This window comes from Rhynchophorus ferrugineus, unplaced genomic scaffold (assembly GCF_030347505.1).
Source record: "Rhynchophorus ferrugineus isolate W39M unplaced genomic scaffold, kcgeb_rfMv2 rfM2, whole genome shotgun sequence".
In the NCBI taxonomy this organism is placed as follows: domain Eukaryota; kingdom Metazoa; phylum Arthropoda; class Insecta; order Coleoptera; family Curculionidae; genus Rhynchophorus; species Rhynchophorus ferrugineus.
In genome coordinates, this window is record NW_027472581.1 from 41,688,778 (window position 1) to 41,703,300 (window position 14,523).

Below are 14,523 nucleotides of genomic sequence, written 5' to 3' on the forward strand. Positions count from 1 at the left end.
CAAGGGAAGAAGATTTTCGGTCATAACCTAACAGAATGTTTAAAATTTCTCAAATTAAAAGTCTAGCAACAAAAGTTTCATCTTATGATGGGAAAAAACTTTATAAATATCTTTTAAGACAATCTCAGAAATTACCAAAAGGGCCTAAAGAACATTATCAATTTATGATAAAGCAAGTAAGTATAATTCTTTTTTTAAATGTTAATCACTTATAACCATAGAGAAACTTATAACTATTTTAGAGCTTTAAGCAACATGTTAATGAAACAGATTCAGAGAGAATAAAGCAAATTATTGAACGATCGTATGAGGATTGTCAGTGGATTTTAAAAAAGGTACATTAGGTATTTTAGTAAAGTTGTTTATTTACATTTTTAATTTTTAGTATTTGAAACAATAAATTGAAAATGTTCCCAATTCCATTAGTGACAAGTTCTAATATAATTTCAGTAGAAAAATATTGGAACATTATTATGTTATATCATGACAGACCACATATAATTAACCGAAAAATTACTGCAATATCACAAGTACTATTTTGCACTGTTAATTTTAATTCAAGTGTTAAGCTCCAAGATCTAATTAATAGGCATTCTATATTATATGAATTAAGAAAACTTAATGAATTAACAAAGGAAAATATATCATATATATTCTTAGAAAATCTGTTAAAACCCTATGATAATAAAGTTCAGTTAGAAGAAATAAATATAGAGAATTTTAAAAATTCTTATGGTGGCATTTTTATGTCTATAAGAATATTATATCCTCGTATTAAAAATTGTCAGAGGGCTATTGAAATAGTAGTACTAGATAAAAATCAGTCTAAAAGTACATTTTTGGCTGTCTCAGATTCGAAGGATTTCAACATTGCTCCACCATTTTCATATGAAATTGAGCTTACAATATCTTTGATATTAAGAATAAATTTAAAAAGTTTTGAGGATGCAGATACTAGTCAGGCAGGATGGTTAGCAGATAAACTATTTCCTAAACTATTAAAATGGATAGATAATTTCAACTCAGATGAAAATCAAGTCAATATAACATCATTATCACTAATTAATACTGATGAGTATTGTTTGACTTACGATAAACTTAAAGACCAATATGCATCAAAGTTAGTTAAGGTAATTAAACATATATTTATATTTGCACATGTTTACTGTCTTAAATTATTTTAGGAGTGGCCTAAAAGATGTGGAACGGATCCTCAAAAATTTGTTTTTGAAGATATAGCAATTGCAAGTTATCTTATTTGTTTGTGGAAATATGATAGCAATATAAATTTTGTTGATTGTGGATGTGGCAATGGTCTCTTAGTATATTTGTTAAATCAAGAAGGGTATAAAGGATTTGGTTTAGATATAAGACAAAGATCTATTTGGAATTTATATCCTGACACAACAATTTTACAGGTATAGGTAGTAGACAACATCCAAATACAAGTTAAATTTCTGAAATCTAAGTGCATTTCTAAAACTACTATGTTTATGTTTATACCTTTTAGGAAAATTTTGTCTTTGGTAATGTTGTTCTTTATTCTTTTAGGTTAATGCAGTTACACCCAATTCATCATTTCCAACCACCACTTGGATTTTGGGTAATCATTCAGATGAACTTACACCATGGATACCAATAATAGCATCAAAAAGTAGCCCGATGACAAATTTCTTTATTCTGCCTTGTTGTCCCTTTGATTTAAGTGGCAAGAAGTTTATTCGTACTAATACCTCATTGAGTACATATGCTGATTACTTAAAATATGTTGAAAACATTTGTATTTTATGCGGGTTTGAAGTAGGTATCGATAAATTAAGGATACCATCCACAAAAAGAACATGTTTCATTGGGAGGAGAAATAAGTTGGAAGAATGCCAATATCAAGAAATACTCCTGAATATTGATAAGCTAATTGAAGAGAAAGTACCAAATGAAGTTACTCAAAGGGAAGTAATAGAAAAAGTGAGAAATTGTACACAACTTGATAGATCTCTAATAACCAGTATTATAAAACTGTGTGTAGAGAAATTGCTGTCTGGTACAAATTATATAATTGCTAATAACTACAGTCAATGGAATAAAGGTATAGCGGTTTATCTATCTGAACTTGTAAAAGTTATTCCAGACCAAAAGTTAAAGCAATTGAAGAAGGAATGTGGGGGATTTCAGACATTATTAAAAAATCATCGTTATATTTTTGAATTAAAAAAAGGTCTAGTTCAACTTAGACCTCCATTGACTACAAAAGATAGTCTCAAATATAAAAGTAAACCTTGCTGGTTCTTAGAAAATCATCCAGATGGGTGTTTATATAATGCAGAGGAATGTGGTTATAATCATAAGTAATAAAAATGTAAGTATAAAAATTGTTTGTTTTATTGACATTTTCACCAGTATTAGATTAATTTTGATGAAAAATTGAAAGGCAAGCTCTACTTAGCATTGTTTTTTTACTTAAAAATATCAATTTCTAAAATATTAAATTTAATCTGTGTTGGGTATAACATAATCTATAATGTGGTAAACATTATAAACCATACTACTTCCATTGTTGGCGATTTGCCTAGGAATAGATACGGTATTGTTATGCTTTTCCATGTACAAGGCTGTAAAATCTGACAATGAACAATTTCAGCTGACGGTTTAATCATAGTGGAGAAGACGAGGATATTTCCGAGGATAGCCTCTAAGTTGATCACTAGTTAGATAGTGGGGTCAGTACAGTACAGCCTTAACCTCTAGAAAGCAGTCTAAAATATGACAAAAATAATACACGTAATACATTACACAGTATAAAGATTTGTTATATTTTATAGATCATTTTCTAATCAGATCTAATCAACTTTAGTGGAGAGTTTCAAATTAAAAAATATTTTGACAGAATTCGACATAAGAAAAGTTGCAGGGTATTCGATTCAGACAGAACAGTTCAGTGGAAACTCATGATGGACCCAACCATGAACGTTCTTGATTCTTGAGTGGTAAAAAATTAAGTGAACCTAAGCATATGAAAGCAAATTAACTGTATGTAGTAATTTAATCATTCTTAGTATTCAATATTTAAAGATGGGAGTTTAAAGTTAAGCTGCAATTTTTTATTTAACATCATCACCATCAATCCAGATCACTTATGATCTTGCTTATTTTTAGAGCCGTTTTTTTATCTAATTGCATCTTTCATCCGATGCTATCACAAAAGTCTGAGAGGAAATAATTTATTCCTTAATCAACAAACCTATTGAAGTCTTGTAATATACGCCTATGAATTTGCTCTCAATGTGCACTGATTAACGTATCTTAATCGAACATCTTTTTAATAAATTACTTACCATATTAATAACGATTATTATGAAAATATTTCAAGCTTGCAAATGCTAGGCCAGTGTCGGTCCAAACCAAAATTTTATTTTTAAAAAGTACCTGGAGGAAATCATACAGGTAAATTGGGAAAATATGTGTTCAAAAGAGCCCATCTTAGAGAAGCGAAAACTACTGCAGCTAGGCAGATCTTTTGTTTAAGTTTATTATTTTGTTCAGATGTTCTCAAGTCATATGATTGAACGTGGGTTCAGTCATATACCACGTACTAAGGTTGTAAGAATTGAGCCTATCGACTAGCGAGTGGCTGGCTACTAGCGTGACAAATTATTTTTCTGAAGGATTTTACAGTCTATTCTATGGATAATACAAATTAATCATAAAACCATGGCCATACGAAAGGCCTCTGTCGTCTTTTTCACTATGGCTACCAAACCAGTACCATGCTTTAATGAATGTATTATTTTATTCGTTTAATATAATTCATTCATGGTTGGTCATTAGAAAGGTATCTGGTGTATCAATTAGAATGGTTGAGCTGAATGAAGAACTTCCTTCATCATTTCAAAATCGTTGTTGATTTACTAACATTCACCCTCCTAAGAATTTGCTTTTTCCATGCTTCAATGTAGCAACTTCCAAATCGGTTTCAACACTATTCTAGTAGACCTCTTTAATATCTCAACTTATATCATACATTATATATAACTTATATTACGTTGCTGGGCATTAGCAGCACATGAATATGAAAATATTTGGGGTAGAATTATTGAAAAGATAACAGTTATTGTAATGATTTTAAATGAAACGACTATGCAAAGACTATATACAATAATAACATAGAATAACATGGAATAACCATACAAAAAATTGCCTGGATTACCACCTCACAATTTCAAGTTAAAAGTTGGATCAGTTTTCATCATGCTGCGTAACATTAATCAACCTCGACTGTGCAATGGAACAAGACTGGCTGTGAAAAAGATAATGAATAACGTCATTGAGGCAACAATCATAAAGGGAAAATACAAAGGAGAGGATGTCTTATTCCCACGTATTCCGATGATTCCAACGGATTTACCCTTCGATTTTAAACGTTTACAATTTCCAGTACGTCTGGCCTTTGCGATGACCATAAATAAATCTCAAAGCCAGTCGTTGGAAGTTTGCGGAATCAACTTAGAGTTTCCTTGTTTCGCGCACGGACAATTATATTATAAGGTTGCGTGTTCGCGCATCGGAAAATCGTCATCTTTGTTTATTCACTCACCACAAAACAAAAGAAAAAATAAAGTTTATAAGAAAGCTTTAAATTAATTAACAAACTGTATCATAACTGTGTGTGTCTGTAAATACCTAATTGAAACCTTATAAATAGCCAGTATTTCAGGAAAACTTTTTTTTTAGGTATGAAACATCATGTATAATTAATCGAAAATAATAATAAAAATGCATTGATACCGAGCATTTATTTTATTAATTAGGGATTATTAGGTCTTTTATTTATCGATTGAGGAAGTCTGTCGGGTCAGCTAGTATTTCATAGTTGTATGATTTTAACAAGGTACATCGATTCAATAAAGTGAGAAATAAGTAAATAATAATGACATATATATATATGTCATATATAACATAACTAACGTGCCGAAGCCCACCATTAGAATTTTTAATCGTATTCTAATTGCTGCCAAGTATGCAGTGGCTGTCTATAGTAAAATATACTGCAAATGTAATTCATATAATAATGTAATCATATCATATTATTTACTGAGAAGATTAACGTGATCGAACTTCCTTTGCTTTTATTATTAACAATGTTATAGAGTAGACATAGGTCATCAAAAGAACTTTGCGACCAGTTACATCACACTAATGACCAGCGAAAGATAGAAAATGGTAATACTCGTAGTAGTATGTTATAATTGCGTTTGAGAGTTATTATAAATTAAGTGTATAAGCTTAGAGTGCAATGAATTCTTGAACATCAAACACAATAGCGAACACGACATAAATTCTGCGATTCTGCAGACGCAGTGCTCCTGTGATCCGGAAGCGAGCAGCTTACCACTACGATCAGGAAATAGATTATAATATCAACAAATCATGAGATGATAATCGCTTGTTAATATTATAAAAACGCTTGATAAAAAATAAAATTGCCACAGTTAATCCCATCACCAAACAGATCAATTACGCGTATTAATTTTTGGGATGGAAAATTATTCTACCCACTTATTGGCCAACATTCAAAAATATGACAGTTGTTTCTAAATGACGTCGTTTGGCGCAACACATATAGTAAAGGACAATTTCATGATCACTTCAAAGCTATTATACCATAAGCATTTTTGTGACATAAAATTTGTATCAGAAATAAGTTCAAAATCTTAAACAATTGCAGATTTAATTTATGGACAATCCGGATGCAGAAGTTAAGACGTTGAGTTCACAATCCAACAGTGAAACGAAACGTATATAGAAATATTCTGTCTATTTTATGATCAGAATCAATATGACGATTGTATGCCATTTCACAGTCATAATATGGTCACCAAACCTAGCAAATCACCCACCGGCTACTATCGGAAATAATGTGTAAGATAAGTGAAGCCAGATCCATCCAGTATTAATTAATTTTGTTAGATCTAGATATAAAGAACCAGTTTAATTTAGGAATTTATGATGTACCAGTAGCTGAACCAAATGCGTTCACGTTAGATAAAAACAGATTTTTTCAGTACATAATTTACAGAATAAAATTGGGCTATCAGATCTCAATATAATTACTTAAATATGTAAATCTCATAACCAAATATCTTTGTTCCATTGCTTCCAGGGTAATCAGTAACTTTTTACACTCTAAGCATACCATGACGCACTCAAACTAATATTTGTTGTTTTTTGAATCAGCTTAACCTAATATCAAAATAAACTATTTACATGTATTATAAAATATTAATAAAACATAGTTATAATCATCAAATTTTATTTATACTTCCACATGTACAAAAACAAAACTTGAAGAACATTAACCTATATTATTCCAATTTTATTGGCTACATCTAGAGCATCATAATCTCTAGCTAACCTTACATAAGCCTTCTTTTTACCATCAGGCCTGATTAAGGTGTTAACTTTTGCAACATTAATGTCATACAATTTCTTAACTGCAGCCCTAATATGATGTTTATTGGCAGTAGTATGTACCAAAAATACCAACGTGTTGTTATCTTCAATTTTCTTCATCGCTGCTTCAGTTGTTAAAGGATATTTGATGATATTGTAAGCATCCATGCGAGACCTAGTTGGTACACTTCTCCTAGGATACCTGGGATTTCTGTCAGGTCTAAATGTTTTTGGTCGGTGGAAATGTACAGAAGTACGGACTTTACGTACATGGGTGCCATTGGGCCCTTTAATTACCTATAATGATAAAACAATCATCAAATATCAAGTATAATCCAAAATGACTTAATTAACAGTATAATGTTTTATTGAAATTATTTTCATTATCAACTAAAATCTATTATTGACAATATAAATATTTGAAGTACATACTTTCTTTCTTATACGAAGAGCTTTTGCAACTGCTGGTGCAGATTGAGCCGCTGGTGCTTTTTTAGGTCCAAGTCCTCTTTGTTGCTTCAAAGGAACATTACGTTTTGGTTTAGATAAAAGTGGCTTGGGTGGAACTTTTCCTTTAACTGGGGCTTTAGCAGTTGGTTTTTTGCCAGCGGCAGCTTTAGTTGCTGGTTTGGCTCCAGCTAAAATAATTGTTATAAGTGCTTTAATAAAATTCATAAACCTAACCTGTAACATTTACCTTTAGCTGGTTTTGCGGCAGGCTTAGCAGCAGTTTTGGTAGCAGAAGCTTTAGCTTTTGGTGCAGCTGCTGGAGCTTTTGTAGTAGCTTTGGCCGAGGCTTTTCCTGTAGCCGCTTTGGCGGGAGCTGGTTTAGAAGATGCGGCCTTAGCTGGGGCAGCTTTAGGAGCAGCAGCTTTGGGTGCAGGAGCCTTCTTCTCAGCAGGTTTAGAACCACCAACTTTTGCTGCAGCTTTTGGGGCTGGAGCTGGGGTTTTTGAAGACCCAGCGGCACCAGATCCAGAAGGAGCAGATGCTGGCTTCTTTTTCTCTTCTTTTTTGGCAGCTACAACAAAAATTTAAAGATACAATTTAATTATATGTATTGTATTATCCAAGTTAATAGTAAACAATGAAATAAATTAAAGCCACAAAGAAATAAAATACAAATGCTAAATAAAATTAATTAAAAAATTTATCTGCTAATGTTTACCATGTGGCCATATGTATGTCTGTCTTGGTCAATGTTTATTTAAGTGTTTAAATAAAAATTTAACAGCAAATACAGCTTAATAGAATAATTATAAAATAAAGGTAGTGCAATTTAACAATTTAAAATATTTTTATCAATAATATGTATTAACTTACCGGGTTTTTCCGCTGATTTCGGCTTCGTAGGAGCCATTTTCTCAATAGATCAGACAAAAAGGAAGTTAACCTTACCCACAAGTTGTCAAATAAACGACAGACGGAAATTGAAACCTCTACCCAATCACGTTTTAGCATTTAACAAATCATTTGAATTTCTTCCTAATATATTCATCTCACTTTATGAATGGAATAGACAAACACGAATATATACAATTCCTGATGCATATGCAACCAATATTGTCCCTTTTTAGCGCTTAAAATTTAAATATAGATATTTGTTATATTATTTAATCGAATGTGATTTATAATTTATAAAATATCCATGAATAAAAAGTATTAAATTGGAGTTTAGTTAAAATTTAGAAAATAATAATAATCTTAAAAAATATGATAGTTCTGCTTGAAGTATCACGTAAATACAAACAAATATTTAACACAAAACAAGATTCTATAAGTAACATGGAAGATATAATGTTTGATCGGGTTCTAAATAAATTTATATTACCTTATAATTATGAAAGTACACCATATTTGCAAAATAATTTCAGTGTAGAAACACGACAACAGTGCAATTATAAAGCTATTGGAAATAATAAGTATGATGGTCTAACAATGAGTAAAGTTATTATTATTGGAGATACATCTGTGGGAAAGACTTGTCTTATTAACAGGTAAGGAAAAATTCGTATAACATTGAGAATTAATAATAAAGGAAATGACTATATTTAAGATATTGTAATAAAATATTTGATACAAACTATAAAGCTACAATAGGTGTGGATTTTCAAATTGAAAAATTTGTTATTTTGGGAGTTCCATATTCATTACAAATGTGAGACATTTAATAGAAATATTTTAATCTGGATAATTAAATCTCATTTATTTTTAGTTGGGATACAGCTGGCCAAGAACGATTTCAAAGTATCGCTCAATCATACTATAGAGGTGCTCATGGTAATTTGTTTTCTTAAAATTATAGGCCTAATTGTGTTAAGTTTGTATTATATATATTTAATAATATTTAATTTAATATTTATTTAATTAAGATTATTTTTAAAAATCCTTTAATACTTAAATTCTTTTTCTTATTACTTTAATTAGTTCGATAGTAATAGAGGTGTATATGTATTAAAATATATGGTTAATTTGATTTGTTTTGCAGCGATTGTCGTATGTTTTGATTTGTCAAATTACGAAAGTTTGATGCACGCTAAAAAGTGGCTTAAGGAAGCACTGAACGCAAATACAAATCAAAGTCCATTTATATTTTTGGTTGGCTCTAAAAAAGATTTGATTGTGAGTTATAGTATAGAATGTTTACCAAATATAATTATACCGACACATTTTAGAATAACTTCACTTATAAAAATATTAAAACAGATGCAGTTAAATTAGCAAATGAATTGAACGCAGAATTTTGGGGAGTATCATCTAAATCTGGTTATAACATCGAAAAACTGTTTTCTAGGATTGCTGTTCTAACATTTGATTTATTAATAAAGACGATTATAAAAGATGAAGTTGTCATAAAGCCAATTGGAAATAAATTAGTCGGTAATATCATTACATAAGGTTTGCGGACAAAGTAATTTCGTTTTTTCCTAATAGATGACTTGACAATGATTCTGTCAAACCATATTATATATAAGGCTTTTGAAGTTGCTTTGAAGTAGGGTCGCTGCTTATTGCCTTTTAAAATTGATTATTCCAGGTCATTAACAGTGAAAAGCTCCATAGGCCAAGCTTCCATTTGTGAATGTTTGTTGAAGGTAATCGAAGTCGAGCCCGTTTTCGAAACGAATGATTATGAACGAGCTGAAGTGCCTGATGGACCTGCGGAAATATTGTGGTCTAAGCTTCCAAAATGGTATTAAAGCCCCATTGACGGTGATGGTAATGTGTTAAAAAGGCGATTGGAAAGGATCCCGACTACTATTTGTCTCGGCAGTTGTATAAATCTGGTTTTAAAACGATTTATAATTTTTCATTTTCAGACGAGACAGAACTATGGTTTTGCCAGATAAGTGTCAAAGGGTCATTAATTAATAACGGCACAGTACCACTCACCAAAATTTAAAAAAAAAACGAAATTACTTTTTCCCCGATCTATTCACGTTCGGGACTAATGTTATCTTAATTCTTTAAATTTTAGGAATATCTGATAAGGCTAACCATCAAAAACCCTTAATAAATTGTTGTTGAAGATATATTTAAGCATAAACTTGTTTCATTAATTTAGGGATTGGATTGATTAAGTCAATAAATCAGTATAGTAAACCACACGAAGAAAAAAAGCGGCTACGTTTGATAAAAAAATCTTCAATTTCCTCAAGTCTTACAGTTTCGAAATACATAACAAATGCTAAGAGAGACAAACGTTATAACAAAAGATATGTATATGTAGCAGAGAAAAATTAAATTATTATGGTAAAACAGGTAATAATTTCTTTTAATTTCAGGGTATAATTTCTGCCCTATCAACTGAGACTTGCATATATTTCAGCATAAATATTAACCTTCATCGTTTAATATATATAATTCTTGTATTACCTGCAAATTAAATGTTAAAAAACATTATCAATCTATTACATACATTAATTAGTAGAAAAATAGCGTTACCGGTTAATTATTTATTTCATTGAAACGTGCCTATTTATAATTTGTTTTAATTTTATTTAATTGCATGAAAGGTACTATTTTGTCAACATGTTATATCAACAAGTTCAAATCATAGAAAAAATAGAAATTTCACGGTATAGGCGACCTTGGGGAAATGTTTTGTTTAGTTCAATCAACTGTAGCGCTGCGATCGCAAATTGTGATTGGCAGTTTAAATTGCAGGTGCCGCCACTAACATGAAATGTGATTGGTCGATCAAATTGTGTGAAATCAGCATTTTCTATAGGCGTCCATTTTTATGTTTGTTTTTTGTAGGTTATGGTTTTTGTTTAGATCACGAAATTTTCGTTTTACGTTGTGCATATTTTCTGTTTTACATTAATTATTATGGGGTAATAATATAAAAATTGATGACAATACGTCAGTGTAGTAAAAGATGTAGTGTACCGGGGTAAAATTCTACTACGGAAATTAGACATCGTTTCCCAAAGAATGATCTCGATACTTTCCAAAAATGGGTTGATCAAGTAAATAATAGTAAGTTACCTGGATAAACCACAATGCAAATATATCAACGTCATGGTGTTTGTTATGGACATATTAGTGAAAAATTTAGAATTATCCTTCCTTCACGAACAGGTATTTGGGTAAATGCATATCCATCATTGGTTTTATCAGGTACATATAAAATTATCTATCTACTACATGTCTGTTTATATATTGTTTGTTTACAGAAACTCAAAAACTTATGAAGATGTTAGTAGTAATAAAATTCAATTAATCTACCAAGTTGTGCGTATGTTGTCAATGTGATGTCTCTACATAAAGAAGTCTTACAAGAAGGTAATAATTAATATAACTGGATAATTAGTAGTAATAAATACTACTTTTAATTGTAAAATATCCCTAAAATATTTGCAATACTTTAACTTTTTAGAACAATCAGTGTTCAATCATTTTATAGTAGAGGAATTATATATTTAAATTTGATTGCCTTGTTAAGAAAATATTTGTTATGGTGCCATCAATTAAAAATTTAATTGCTACTTTTAGGGAATTTATTAACTTAAAGAAATCTATTTTGTCTAAATTTACAAATAACTACATTTGTTTAACAAATCTTAACCAAGATTGCTTAAAGATTTTTGTTGGATCTATTAGAGGTCATAGAGGTAGAAACAGCATCCTTCCCCTAGTATGTTCGAGAAATTTCTAAAAGGGCTCATCATTTCATTTTTTTCACATCATTCGCCCGGAGCAAATTGTGAAGAAGATGAACATGTTGGCGCTTTAGATAACTTACATTATTTTTTAACTGGAGATGTAGCATCACCAGAGGTTGTAGAATCACCAGTTGAGTCTATATTTTCAGTTCCAGAGAACTTTGCTCTGAGGAAAACAAGAGTGGAACGTTGCACGTTAGTCTATATTTCAGGCTATTTGATAAAACTTCTGAGAAAAAAGACAACGTGCAATATCTGTCTACATTCTACATTAAGTAGTTCCACAGATCAAAAACTCGATACTGATTTTATAGAAGCGATGCAGCCGCGTAGACCCAAATTAACAACTCCATCAAGACTGTTTTACTATACTGTTTGTAGATCTTTAAGCTATCTCTTTTATTTAATACCTAGATTTTGTCATAAAAATAGCATATCTGTTATTCTGAGAGATGTCTTAAAAAAACACATAAATTTTAAACGTTTCAACTGCCCAGTCCATAGCGATTTTGAAGACCACATTTTAAATCTTATTGTCAAATGTTCATTGTATTTTTGGGTTAAACAAGTTAATTCAATATTAACAGGGAAGGACTTAAAGTTTACCTTCAGTATAGCACAAATACAAGATAGAACTCTAATAGATCCTATAAAATTGATGGCACTAAACAAATACGAAAAAGGGAGCAGGCGTTATAGAAGAGTATTTTAATTATTTTGTCTGGAGTATGGGGCTTTTAATTTTTTTTATTTACATTTTTGTAGTTTATTTATTTTTGCTTTTTGCAATTATGTATGTTTCTGTTGTTTTTTATTATTATTTATATTATTTACATTTATGTATATTTGTATAGGATTTTATTTTAATAAATTAGTTTTTTAAATTAAATTCGATTTTCATTCAAATATTATTGGCCAGCAAATGTGACGTCATAAAATAGTCACGTGAAATGGCTGACCAATCAAAGCAAATTATTTTCCTTACAGGATTCTATATAATATTTTTAAACTAACCAATCAAATTCACGTTGTCAGCGCCACCAATGATTGGACTAAACAAGATTTTGCCCCACCACTTAGCATTGTAGTTGCACACCCCTGGTTCAAATCAGTGATATCCACAAATCTCTTCCATTAGCTGAATCTTCGGCAGCGTTGTCAGATTTATTCATTTTAAGTATAACATTATTATAACTTTACTACTATTTTTAATTCAGAATATTTTTACATTAGTGTATTTTAGTGTACATAAACTCAGTAGAAATTAATTTTAAATTATATAGTTATTATAATAAAAAAGTTACTAACATACTAATATATATAATTTTATTTTATTATAGATTGTGTAGAAGTAGAAATAATAAAAGCCTATAAAAAAGGTTTTAGTAAGCATTATACATTTATAAATTATGGATTTCAATGAATTATATGTTCATAAAGTTATACAAATACATTTTCGAAAGTAAATTATATTATAAGTTTTAATCTATAATTAATTAAAATGAACTTTAATTACATACAATTCGCTCTGTTTGGCAACAGTGTGTTAACTGGAAATTCTGCTGCGCTTTCCGCAGACGGACACGTAACAACGTAACCCATTCAAGGCCGTTTAATTGTCAGTTGAGGAAGAAAGAGAGAAAGATAACCATCGCCTGGGCTCATAGGTTATGGTTTCTGCTTCGTTTTAACTTTTAATTTTGTTTCTGTTGATTTTTATTTGTTGGCTTGGTGAAGTTTTCGTTTACTAAGTTACTTAAGTCTTAACATAAGGTAAGATTACATACATAATCTATTAATAGGTGTTAATTGGGTATTTTATTATAGGTTCTGTTTAATATTTTGTTTTGGGTTAAAAAGATTTGCAATTTTGTTTTTATGATCATGTTAGACTCTTAAATAGAAAATGTATGTTAAATTGAAATATTAAATTAAATTAGAATTACACGTTGACATAAACTTTGACCCTAATAATATCATTCATAAATTCGTTGTGATATGTTGCTATTTGACTTTATTCAAATTTTTTGTTCTATAAAATATTTATACAACATATTTTCAGACGCAGATAGGTCTGTTTAGTGTGATAGATAGATATATATCTGTTTTGTATAATTTGTATAAATATTATATTAAATAACTTTTAAGTTCTATCTAGAATAATATTTAAATAACGCAATTAATTAAATACATGAATTATTATTTTAAATTAATATAATTATAAAAAAATGAAATGTATATGCAATATTAGATATTATATTATTTTATAATAATGCTTATATTTGCTTAATGAATAGGATTCTTGTATAATTAAATACAATGCAATAAATTAGTTTTACATTCCCTGAAGATTACTGGAGAAAGTTAAATTCATGTGTATTAAATGTTGCCTATGGTATGGATGTGTTTAAAATTGTGTCTTTACCTTTTATTTATTGGTGATTTTTATTTAGTAGTTAGGAGTGTTACCAAGTGTTAATAATTCAATAATGTTATTATTAACTTTACTGAATTGTTTTTTTTATTTTTAATTGTTTACAATTTTTATTTTTTTGCACTTGCACTTGCATTTTTTAATCTTGCACTTATGATGAGTTTCGTTCTTAAATTAATCAGTTTAAATAACTATTCATGTGCTTCTTATCTCACATTTTTAATGGGTCCATTTAGAATCGTGGATTTTGACAGGAAGTACTGTTTCTTCAATTTAAACAAAATTACCTCGTATCTACTTGTTTGCTTATTTATTATTTTTGATGGCATAGTTAGTTGATCTATCAAGGTTATACGCAATTAGATGTTACGCTGAGAGTAAAGCAAAAGCGAGTTTATATTTTACGTGACTATATAATAGATATTGCATTAAAAATGTTTTGTTAATTTATTTTTTGTTTCAACTCATATTAGA

The 14,523-nt window shown here is 29.7% G+C and overlaps 4 protein-coding genes across 5 annotated transcripts in view; 3 read left to right on the plus strand and 1 right to left on the minus strand.

Moving 5' to 3' along the window:
* Window positions 1-128: 128 nt before the first annotated feature.
* Window positions 129-3,087, plus strand: LOC143190962 (putative tRNA (uracil-O(2)-)-methyltransferase). 2 transcript variants are annotated; one of them, XM_076395583.1, is made up of 6 exons: window positions 129-176; window positions 243-335; window positions 386-1,130; window positions 1,185-1,418; window positions 1,552-2,356; window positions 2,909-3,087. In XM_076395583.1, the coding sequence occupies exons 3-5, from the start codon at window positions 408-410 to the stop codon at window positions 2,347-2,349; spliced, it is 1,755 nt and encodes a 584-aa protein (XP_076251698.1). In that variant the 5' UTR covers window positions 129-176; window positions 243-335; window positions 386-407; the 3' UTR covers window positions 2,350-2,356; window positions 2,909-3,087. The 2 variants fall into 2 exon arrangements, with proteins under 2 accessions (XP_076251698.1, XP_076251697.1); XM_076395582.1 differs by lacking the exon at window positions 2,909-3,087 and having other exon boundaries at window positions 1,552-2,369.
* A 3,203-nt stretch (window positions 3,088-6,290) lies between these two features.
* Window positions 6,291-7,924, minus strand: LOC143190965 (uncharacterized). Its single transcript, XM_076395587.1, has 4 exons — window positions 7,771-7,924; window positions 7,145-7,468; window positions 6,880-7,085; window positions 6,291-6,744 (listed from the first exon to the last, which is right to left on the minus strand). The coding sequence occupies exons 1-4, from the start codon at window positions 7,805-7,807 to the stop codon at window positions 6,355-6,357; spliced, it is 957 nt and encodes a 318-aa protein (XP_076251702.1). The 5' UTR covers window positions 7,808-7,924; the 3' UTR covers window positions 6,291-6,354.
* Window positions 7,925-8,206: 282 nt separating this feature from the next.
* LOC143190966 (ras-related protein Rab-36) lies at window positions 8,207-10,114 on the plus strand. The gene is made up of 6 exons (XM_076395588.1): window positions 8,207-8,444; window positions 8,504-8,605; window positions 8,663-8,727; window positions 8,936-9,069; window positions 9,123-9,327; window positions 9,926-10,114. Exons 1-6 carry the CDS (start codon window positions 8,233-8,235, stop codon window positions 9,973-9,975), a joined length of 768 nt encoding a protein of 255 aa, XP_076251703.1. The 5' UTR covers window positions 8,207-8,232; the 3' UTR covers window positions 9,976-10,114.
* Window positions 10,115-13,176: 3,062 nt separating this feature from the next.
* Window positions 13,177-14,523, plus strand: part of Cpr (Cytochrome P450 reductase) — a 47,406-nt gene continuing 46,059 nt past the window's right edge. Inside the window, exon 1 of the mRNA XM_076395593.1 lies at window positions 13,177-13,388. The gene's annotated coding sequence lies outside the window, so the exon portion shown is untranslated. The remainder of the gene's footprint in view (window positions 13,389-14,523) is intronic.

Coding starts and splice junctions, on each gene's coding strand:
- LOC143190962 (XM_076395583.1), top strand. CDS start 408: ATGTTCCCAATTCCATTAGTGACAAGTTCTAATATAATTTCAGTAGAA. Junction 1,131..1,184: donor ATGCATCAAAGTTAGTTAAG/GTAATTAAACAT, acceptor AAATTATTTTAG/GAGTGGCCTAAAAGATGTGG. Junction 1,419..1,551: donor CTGACACAACAATTTTACAG/GTATAGGTAGTA, acceptor TTATTCTTTTAG/GTTAATGCAGTTACACCCAA.
- LOC143190965 (XM_076395587.1), bottom strand. CDS start 7,807: ATGGCTCCTACGAAGCCGAAATCAGCGGAAAAACCCG. Junction 7,469..7,770: donor GAAATCAGCGGAAAAACCCG/GTAAGTTAATAC, acceptor TTTTTGTTGTAG/CTGCCAAAAAAGAAGAGAAA. Junction 6,745..6,879: donor CTCTTCGTATAAGAAAGAAA/GTATGTACTTCA, acceptor TTATCATTATAG/GTAATTAAAGGGCCCAATGG.
- LOC143190966 (XM_076395588.1), top strand. CDS start 8,233: ATGGAAGATATAATGTTTGATCGGGTTCTAAATAAATTTATATTACCT. Junction 8,445..8,503: donor AAGACTTGTCTTATTAACAG/GTAAGGAAAAAT, acceptor ACTATATTTAAG/ATATTGTAATAAAATATTTG. Junction 8,728..8,935: donor ATACTATAGAGGTGCTCATG/GTAATTTGTTTT, acceptor TTTGTTTTGCAG/CGATTGTCGTATGTTTTGAT.